We start from the raw sequence: 10,414 nt of genomic DNA on the forward strand, positions 1-10,414 counted from the left end.
CCTCAGCCTCCCCAAGTATCTGGGACTACAGGCGCCCACCACCATGCCCAGCTAATTTTTTGTATTTTTAGTAGAGATGGGGTTTCACTGTGTTAGCCAGGATGGTCTCGATCTCCTGACCTCATGATCTGCCCACCTCGGCCTCCCAAAGTGCCGGGATTGCAGGCATGAACCACCACACCCAGCTGTACATTCTACCCACTAAGTAATTTCTCATCATCTACCCTAGCTCCCATTCTCCCACCCTTCTGAGTCTCCAGTGTCTATTATTCCACCTGTACCCAGTGTTTAGCTCCCACCTTTAAGTGAGAACATGCAGTATTTGACATTCTGTTTCTGAGTTGTTTTGCTTAAGATGTTGGCCTCCAGTTCCACCCACGTTGCTGCAAAAGGCATGACTTCATTCTATTTTATGGCTGAATAGTATTCCATTGTGTATGTATACCATACTTCCTTTATCCAGCCATCCACTGATGGACACTTAGGTTGATTCCATGTCTTTGCTATTATGAATAAACACGAGTACAGTTATCTTTTTGATATAATAATTTCTTTTCCTTTGGGTAGATAGACAGTAGTGGGATTGCTAGATCAAATGGTCGTTCTATTTCTGGTTCTTTGAGAAATCTCTGTACTGGTTTACATAGAGGTTGCACTAATTTACACTCCCAAGAACACCTTCTCTGTCTAACTGTTCTAGTATGGTCAGATCCTCACTGGTCAGTGACTCTGCTTGTAATTTGAGCAGTGCCCAAAGCCACTCTGGTGAACTTCAAGACACCAATTTGGGGTTTGGGGTTTTTCTTTTTCATGAGATTTGCAGTTCTTCTTTGCAATTGATTGCCAATTTCTTTTTCTTTTATTTATTTTATTTTATTTTATTTTATTTTATTTTATTTTATTTTTGAGATGAAGTCTCGCTCTTGTCTCCCAGGCTGGAGTGTAATGGCACAATCTTGGCTCACTGCAACCTCCGCCTCCCAGGTTCAAGCAATTCTCCTGCCTCAGCCTCCTGAGTAGCTGGGATTACAGGCGCCTGCCACCACACCTGGCTAATTTTTGTATTTTTTAGTAGAGACGGAGTTTCACCATGTTGGCCAGGCTGGTCTCAAACTCCTGACTTCAGGTGATCCTCCCGCCTCGGCCTCCCAAAGTGCTGGGATTACAGGCATGAACCACCACGTCCAGCAGACTGCCAGTTTCTTACAGCATCTGACCATCAGGGAAAAACAGCCCCTGCCCAGGAAAGCCTTTGAAGGAATGGGTGGGATAGATGTTGAGTGGGGGGGACATTGAGAGTGGCAAGGGTTGGGGGGGATCATCTTGTCAGTCTCCTTTTGTTGGTAGATATCTTCACGTTAAAGTGACTTGCTCACCTACACAACCCACTTGCTGTGAGAATTGGGCTATTGAAAAATACCTGGTAACGAGGACCCCCAGAGCATTACCCCCATGGTACAGACAAGGAAACTGAGACTCAGAGAGGTTAGGTGACTTGCCCATGGTCACACTGTGAGAAGGTGGTAGAACCAGGCTTTGACTCTGAAGCACCCACAGCTCATCCATCCCTTCTGCTCCCAATGTCACAGGTGTCAACCGATTCTATGACAATATCCAAGAGATGGTTGGATCCAGGCCCTGCATCTGGTGGAAACTCTGCTGGTCTTTCTTCACACCAATCATTGTGGCGGTAAGAACAAGGCCTGAGTAGCCCTATCAGGGCTAGACCAAGCCCTGGGAGGACTCAGGTCCAGGGAGAAACCTCTAGAGGCAGAGGCAGGTGGAAGAGGCCCCCAGAAACCCTGTTCCTTAATAATACTTCTCTCTACCATTTGTTGGGCATCTATTCTGCACCCTGTACGGTACAAGACACATTATATCATCCTCCACAAACCTCAGAAAAGAGGTATTATTGTCCCACTTTACCGCTGCAGGATCTGGGGCTCACCTAACCAGTATCACCCAGCTAGTCAGCGCTGGGATTCGAACCAAGGCCAAGCTCTTGGCACTTGGAGACTCTCCTTCTCAGGGTCCCTCATCCCCACAAGCAGGAGCTGAAGCAGGGGCAGGCCTGGAAGGGGCCACCCGAGGTTCTTGAGGTGGGGGCAGAGCCACTGCATATGTTGTGTACCACGTAAGGGGACCCCGCCAACCGCACACTGGGAGCTGATACCTCACCCTTGCTCTGCTTTTGAAGCTGGGGAACTTGGAGGAAGGGATTCCCTTTTCTAATTAGTCTCCCTAGAGGGGTTGCCTTTTCCTGCTGATCTTCCCGGAGAGGGTGTCTTTTTCTATTATGCACAAAGGCACCTTAAGTGCTAGCAGTGGCGCTGAGTGCAGGACTCCTAAGACCTTGGGCCTCTGTAAGGGTCAGCCTTGCGGTAAGGGTGGAGGGCAGTCAGCCTGCTGGCTTCAGGGTGGTCCATCCTGGGTGACTGACTCCTCCCCTCCCCTCCCCTACCCCGTTTCCAGGGCGTGTTCATTTTCAGTGCTGTGCAGATGACGCCTCTCACCATGGGAAACTATGTTTTCCCCAAGTGGGGCCAGGGCGTGGGCTGGCTGATGGCTCTGTCTTCCATGGTCCTCATCCCCGGGTACATGGCCTACATGTTCCTCACCTTAAAGGGCTCCCTGAAGCAGGTAAGCCTTTCCCCACCCTTCAAATTGCCAGAGCCCTTCTCCCACTGTGCCAGGCACAGCCCCACCCCTTGTGGAGCTCACAATCCAGCTGGGGAGACAGACAAGTCAATAGCCAATGACAGTAGAGTATTAGAGACACTGAGATTAGGGAAAGCCAAGGGGGTTGGAGCAAATAGCCCTCCCTTAGCCCTACCTGGGTTAAGGAGGATTAAAGAAGGCTTCCCAGAAGAGGGGATAACAAAGGAGAGGCCTGGGGATAAACCAAACTTAAAAGTAGAAGCAGAAAGAATGTTCCTAGAAGAGGGAGGGGAGGAGAGGTTGGAAAGCATGTGCTAAGGTCCAGGGGTATAAACTGCATTGAGTGAAATGAAGGGAGATCAGTGTGGCTGGAGGGTAAAGTGGAAAGGGGTGTGAGGAGAGGGCATGACAAGAGATGAGGCTGGGATGTAAGCAGGTCCAGCCAGATCATGTAGGGCTTTGAAAACCAGGACAAGAACTTTGGACTTTATCCTGGCGGCAATGGGATGTCATGAAGGGCTTGGAACAGATGGAGGGTGGGATCACATTTGCTCAGGGCTCACTCTAGATCTCATTTGTAGGATTGATATAGAGAACATGTGGTCTTACCCACAAGGAAAGACAAAGCACAAAAGACCTGCTGCCCGCAGCAGGGGCCTCACCATCACGTAGGGTTCTCTGTCCATGCCTGCACTTTGTTAAACTGCACTGAATTCTTGAGGGAAGCAAAGAAGTGCTGGAGGTGCCACACAAAGAGACATTGATGAGGTGTGTGCAGGCTGAAAAGATGCCACTGGGAGAAGTGGAGAGTCAGAGCGTGAGGGCCGCCCCAGAAGGCCCTGGATAAGTGGCTGTCCACTGTAGTTCCCTGGGAAATGCACCTGCCGGACCCAGGGGAAGCCCTCTCAGGTCCGAGGCACGGGGAAGCTGGGCTGCAGGTTATGTGCCGCCGTGGAGTTACTGGGTCATCCTCCTCCAACCTCAGATGAAGAAACTGAGGAACCACAGGGGTTGAGTAAGCAGGTTCCCAGTTCGGGAAGCTGTGAGCAGAGCCAGGGCTTTCAGCCCTTTCTTCCCAATGCAGTTCCAAAGCTTTCCTTTTCCATGATCCACTGAAGAGCCTCAAATAGCAGCTGGGTCTTAGCGTGGCAAGAGGTTAAGGGGATGCCCTTGCAGAAAAGAGCACAGCTTGTGCAAAGGCCCAGCGGTAGGAAGGGCCAAGACATACCTGAGGCCAGGGTGTGAGCTGACAGGGCAGGATGGCGAAGGCAGTGGGGGATCCGTCCACTCAGCATACATGGATGGAACCCTGATGATGTGCCAGACACTACTGTCAGTGCGGGGGACACAGCCATGAACAAGATAAGCAGTAATTGCAGCCACCTGGAGCTCCCATTCTGGTAGAGGAAGATAAGCAACTAACAAAATAAAAGCATGTGAGGTGGGGAGGAGCACTATAGAGAAAAATCAAGTAGGTAGGGGGTTTAGGGAGTGCCGGGTGAGGCCTCACTGAGAAGGCGAAACATTTGAGCCAAGACCTAGGGAGGCGGAGAGCGAGCTGCCGCTGTCTGAGAGGAAGGCTGTGCCAGAGAGAGGGCAGGGCCTGTGCAAACGCCCTGGGGCGGGAGCATGCCTGCTGTGTTTGCGGGGCGTCGGGGAGTCCCATGCAGATGGGGTGTGGATGCGTGAGGAAGAGGAGAGGACCCTGAGGACTGGGAGGTGGCAGGAGCCAGGTCATGTAGGGCCTTGGAGGACTTTGGCGCTGCCTCTTGGGGAAATGGGAGCCTTCGGTGGGTCCTGAGGAGTACAGGGGCATGATCTGAGTCCGGTTTTCACAGAACTCTCCCGCTGCTGAGAGGACGGAATGAAGGCGAGAGTGGAAGCTGAGGGCTGACTGGGAGTTTTTGCAGTAACCCAAGTGAGAGGGGCTGTGGCAGGGGTGCAGGATGTGGGGATGTGGCTGGAGTTTGGGTGTAGTTTGGAGGCAGAGCAGACAAGATGCACTTGAAGAGAGGGCAGGAGAGGGAAGCGGCGGGTTCCCTGTCATCCCAGCCTGGGATTTTCCCCAGAGAGCCTCATGCCTTCCTCCCCGGTACCCACAGCGCATCCAAGTCATGGTCCAACCCAGCGAAGACATCGTTCGCCCAGAGAATGGTCCCGAGCAGCCCCAGGCCGGCAGCTCCACCAGCAAGGAGGCCTACATCTAGGGTGGGGGCCGCTCGCCGACCCGACACTCTCACCCCCCGACCTGGCTGAGTGCGACCCCCACTTGATGTCTGAGGATACCTTCCATCTCAACCTACCTCGAGTGGCGAGTCCAGACACCATCACCACGCAGAAAGGGGAGGTGGGAGGACAGTTAGACCCCTAGGTGGGCCCTGCCGTGGGCAAGGATACCCGGTGGCTTCCGGCACCCGGCGGGCTGGTGACCTTTTTAATCCAGGCTCCATCAGCGTCCCACGATCGGCCTTGGTAACCGCCGCGGTAGATCATTTTTATCCCGCGAGGGAGCGTGATGCAGCGAGGCCACATGTGCTCCTGGCTTTTAAACCTGTTCCTGACTGTTCTCTTACTGCCGAAACCCATGACTGTTATCTCGGACTTTGCAGGAGTTACTTTCCCTCTGAACGCTGCTCCATGCACAGGAAAAGGGCATTTTGTACAATGGGGACTTCCCGGGAACGCTTGCTCTTAAGTACCAGAAGTCAGCGGAGCTCTGGCTTTCGTGTTTTGGTTTTCTCCTTCCCAAGGCAGCTGGACAAAAAAAAAAAAAAAAAAAAAAAAAAAAAAAAAACCCAGGGGCGTCCGTCGATATTCCCAGGGCCGCTTCTCCTGCAGTCTGTGGAGTGTCCTTGTCCCCGCGGCCCGAATGAATGAGCGTTCTGCAGCCCGATGTCCCTGTCCCCTCCCCGCCGGGCCATTCTGATTGGACCTGGCCCAGTGCAATCCATCCAGACAAGCCCTGCTTGCTGGAAAACTGCCACAAGCACAATTGATCTCTTTTTATCGCCATTCCAGGGGCCTCAGGTCCTACTGGGGAAACTTCCTATACTGGAGCTCCGGTTTCTCTTAAGCTGCCCAATTTCACAGAGTACAAAACAGTTGTAGGGGAAATCAAGGTGAAGGATCTGTCCGACAGTCAAGACGGATCCACAGTTATCTTTCGGTCTCCTTCTTAAACTACCACCCTCACTGCCACCCACCCCAAGCTGCTGCCACCTCACCTTCCTTGAAATTCCTCAGCGGGAGTCTCCTCACTGCCACTAAAACCCACCCAGCCCACTAACTGAGGAGCTAGTGTTAATCCAGAGGATCCCCCGCAATGTGCTTCCGAGATTCAAAATGCTTCATTGGAAAGTATGATTTGTTCCTTTCTGGAACTGGGCTCCGTGGTGGCGGCGGCACTTCAAGCGAAGACAGTTTCTTGCAAGCTCCAGTAGCTCCGCGTGTCTCATTTGCCAGGAAGATGGGTTCCCACGTAGCAAATCATACATCGTGCCCCGTAGCTCCTTAGCTAGTTAGCTCACAAGCCGTGTTTTATGACTAATCCTTAATAACTATGGTAAATAACTGTGACTGTGGGGTTTTTAATCTCTTGTCATTCTCATCTGAAAGTGACCAGCATACCAGTTCTTGCAATAAGATATTACCCTCAGAATATTAAGCACATTATTGTAGAGAAAAAAAAAATATGTGTACACATATGAACGCACAACATGCACATTCATCCTCACTTGTGGCACGTAGGTCTCATTTGATATTGTGTAGGAAATCTGAAGCCTTTTCCTGAGGTCATCTGTAAATTAGTCTCATTGCCAAGGCATCCCCAGTGCCAGCTGGTGAATCCATGATCAGAATGCATACGTATTATTAAATGATAGGGTTTAGAATGACAGGAACCCATCACTGTGTCTCATGGTTCTACTTCTCCATCTGTGTGTGAATTCCTTTAGACTAAGGGCAGGAAGACTTCCAACTTTCTCTTTGTTCTTCAGTGTGAAACTGAGACCAAGTCTCTCTGAGACAAATGCAGTGTATTTAATGTTTGTAAGCAATTCTAAGTGAGATGTTTGGCAAGAAATCCCCTAACTGATTTCCATCCAAACCTATCTTATAGAGCACAATATTAAGTGTCGTACAATTACTGTGAGAACTGTGAATATGTGTAACTTTTTTTAGTATTTGCCCGGGGCGGGGGAAATATTGTATTATCATATATGCTTTTTTTGCAATAAGGATTTATTCTCAGAACACCAAGTAAATCTATCTCTATATAAAAAATATATGTAATATATACATATTCAAAGTATATACAGAGCCTGTTTTAAAAAATACAGTATTATTTAGTAAAATTATCTGTTCTATGGACCAAATGTAAAATATTTATAAATGAAGATGCATTTTAAATGTCTATAAATGGTGTCATAACTAGAGCACGGGCGTTATGTAAGTTTCTAAGAATTTAGAGGATAAATAATAAAGGTTCTATGATATACAACATCAGACCTTCAATTCTTTGGGGTGGGGGCACAATATCCTGTTTCATCAGAACAACACCACATATATACAGAACTATTTTTCCCTAGCAGAGAGAGACTGGGGCTCAAAACCCAACAAAACAGAACTGGACTTCCCCAGAGTCTTAGAGTCATAGAAAATGATTGTGTGCTCCACGAGGGAGGTGCTTTCGCTGTGCATGGGGTCAACTAAATAAAGATCTAAAACTGCAGGAGAACAGGAGCACATGTAGTGAACAACAGCACTCATTCATTCACTCACTGATTCCTTCCTCAACATTGTTATCTTTCTAAAGTGTATTTAGAAAAATGTGAATTCTACAGATGAGTTGTAAGAATAGTTCCGCGGACACATCTGCGCTTCACCCAGATTTGCCAGTTGTTAACACGTCGCCACATTTATCTTCACTAACTCTCTGTCAGTCAAGGCTCAGCCTGGGAAGTGGAGCCACTGGATATGATGGAATCAGGGCTTTATTACAGGAACGGACCTTAGACCACTCACTGTAGGGCAGTTGGAAAATAAGAGTCTGAGGTTTCTCTACCTGGTCTGTTCTTCCCCGGCTGTCCTCACCACTGGTTCCTTCCTTTCCTTCAGGTCTCTGCTCAATTGTCACCTCCTCACAGAGGCCTTCCCTGACCACCCTAGCCAAAATAACATGCTCCTTCATCTCTCTCTGCTCCCTCACCCTGCTTTATTTTTATTATTCTCAGCATTTGCATGCTTACTAATTTAATCTCTATCTCTCCCCACTATAAAGGAAGCTCTTGGGGCGGGCACAGTGGCTCACGCCTGTAATCCCAGCACACTTTGGGAGGCCGAGGTGGGTAGATCACTTGAGGTCAGGAGTTTGAGACCAGCTTGGCCGACAGGGCAAAACCCCATCTCTACTAAATATACAAAAATTAGCTGGGCATGGTGGTGGGTGCCTATAATCCTAGCTACTCGGGGGCTGAAGCAGGAGAATCGAGTAAACCCAAGAGGCAGAGGTTGCAGTGAGCCGAGATCGTGCCACTGCATTCCAGCCTGGGTGACAGAGAAGACTCTGTCTCAAAAAAATAAATAAAATAAAAATAAAGGAAGCTCTGGGAAGATGGGGACTTTTGTTAATTCACTACTGTGTCCTAGAGGCCCAGAACAGTGCCTGACACACAGTAGAAGCTCAGCAAATACATGAATGAATGAATGAATGAATGAATGAATGAATGAATGAATGGCTGGATGGCAGAATGGATGGATGGGCAAGGAATGGCGATGGAACAGCCATCGCGGGCACTGGCTTTGGGGTCAGACAGCTCTCCATGTGAGTTCCGGCTCTGCCATTCACTCTCTCAGCAACTCTGAACACGTTGCTTAAATCTCTTTGTGCCCCAGTTTCCTCACAAAATTGTTGTTAAAGTGAAATGAGTTAAAACAAGGAAAGAACATAGCATGGTGCCTAGCCCAAACTGAGCACTTAAAAAAAAATAGTGATGTTATTACAGCAATGGTTCCTAAAATGTTCCCTTAGAAGAACCTCTTTAATCGGGGTCTGTCCCCTACCCAGAGCCCCATGTTTTGAAGGATTTTGTCTACCAAACTGTCGCTTAATCATTAAGCTGTTTCCCCCCTTTTTATTAATCAGATGTGGCTGCTAATTAGAGCTCCTGATTAGCATGAGGTAACCAGGGTGACAGCACTAAGCTGATATCATTCCAGGCAAAAGCAAAGAAATGTGGCATTTGGGGTCCTCAGCTTACCCGGATGGTTTGTAATTATGTGATTTCCTCTGGGCTCTATAATATGGAGAAAAAAAAAAAAAAAAAGGTCCTGGATGTCCCATTGACTTTTCCAGGGACCCTCACAGGTTCAGGACCTCAGGTAGGGTCTATGTCTTACAAAATGTTTGACTGCAGACTTTGTATTTCTCTTTCTTTAAAACAAAAGGTTGCCTTGAGGAGTAAACATTTTCCGGGTTAGGTGACCACGACCTTTGATCCAACTAATACAGATCATGAAAATGGCTCACAGTTTTGAAGCTCAAGTTTTGCACACATCTCTATTTCTTTCTAATAAACTCCCAGCAGTGAAATCGCTGAGTTAAGCAGTCTGTGCATTTTTAAGGTTGTTCATACCTGGTGCCAAACTGTCCTCAGGGAAAGTGGTGACCATATTTTATTCCCCTCAGAAGTATATGGTAGTGACAATTTCCCCAGACCTTTTCCAAAATTAGGTCTTATTATTTTTTTAAAATCTTTTTCAATTTCACAGCTAAAGATATCTTAATAGTTGAGCCTATATTTCTTTGAATTTTACTGATGCTGGACTTTTTTTCATGTCCTTTCTGGCCTTTTGTATTTATTTTGTGAATTTATAGCTCATAAGCATCTTGTTGTTCTTTAGAGACGGGCTCTCACTCTGTCACCCAGGTCGGAGTGCAGTGGCACAATCACAGCTCACTGTAGCCTCGAACTCCTGGGCTCAAGCCGTCCTCCTGCCTTGGCCTCCCCAGTAGCTGGGACCACAGGCATGAGACACCACGTCCAGCTAATTTTTTAATTTTTCTTTTGTAGAGACAGAGTCTCACTGTGTTGACCAGGCTGATTTCAAACTCCTGGCCTCAAGCCATCCTCCCTCCTTCGCCTCACAAAGTGCTGGGATTATAGGCATGGGCAACTGTGCCCAGCCAGCATCCTGTTTTTGTATGTGTCTTATTTGTTTGGAAGACTTATTTTTAATATATTGAGAATATTAACACTATCTTATGTATGTTGAAAATAAATCACAGGATGTATATGGATAGATATATGTGTATGTATATGTACATGTATATGCATATGTACATGTGTATGTATATCTATATGTATAGATATATGCATATGCACATGTATGTGTGTAGATTGATATAGATAGATATAGTTAGATAGATAGATAGATAGATAGATAGATAGATAGATAGATAGATAGATAATGTCTTCTCCCAAGGAAGTCTTTGTGTTTTCTAGTCCTGGCTTCTCTACTTCCAAACCTTTTAGAGTTTGAGCCAAAGGCTGGGAAAATGTTTTTGGCCATCCCCTTTTCCAACCCTGTGTTGGTGTAGCCCCTCTCTTGGGTGGAAATGTAAGAGTAATTGCATCTTCCACTGAGGGCTGAGGATTCATGGCTTAGTAAGTGTCAGGTGTTTATAACAGGGCCTGGTACATAGGAAACAGTCAGATCGGGCCATTCTGATGACTTTCTGTGACCACACAATAGCATC

At 47.7% G+C, this 10,414-nt stretch overlaps 1 protein-coding gene across 2 annotated transcripts in view; it reads left to right on the forward strand.

Moving 5' to 3' along the window:
- The window catches only part of SLC6A1 (solute carrier family 6 member 1), an 85,067-nt gene extending 77,911 nt beyond the window's left edge, over positions 1-7,156 (forward strand). The window contains exons 15-17 of one of the 2 annotated variants that reach the window (XM_050781471.1): positions 1,590-1,690; positions 2,473-2,640; positions 4,761-7,156. In XM_050781471.1, coding sequence (XP_050637428.1) covers positions 1,590-1,690; positions 2,473-2,640; positions 4,761-4,865 — 374 coding nt within the window. In that variant the 3' untranslated portion in view covers positions 4,866-7,156. The remainder of the gene's footprint in view (positions 1-1,589; positions 1,691-2,472; positions 2,641-4,760) is intronic. The other variant, XM_050781472.1, reaches the window with a different exon arrangement.
- Positions 7,157-10,414: the final 3,258 nt, after the last annotated feature.

This window comes from Macaca thibetana, chromosome 2 (genome assembly GCF_024542745.1).
Source record: "Macaca thibetana thibetana isolate TM-01 chromosome 2, ASM2454274v1, whole genome shotgun sequence".
In the NCBI taxonomy this organism is placed as follows: Eukaryota; Metazoa; Chordata; class Mammalia; order Primates; family Cercopithecidae; genus Macaca; species Macaca thibetana.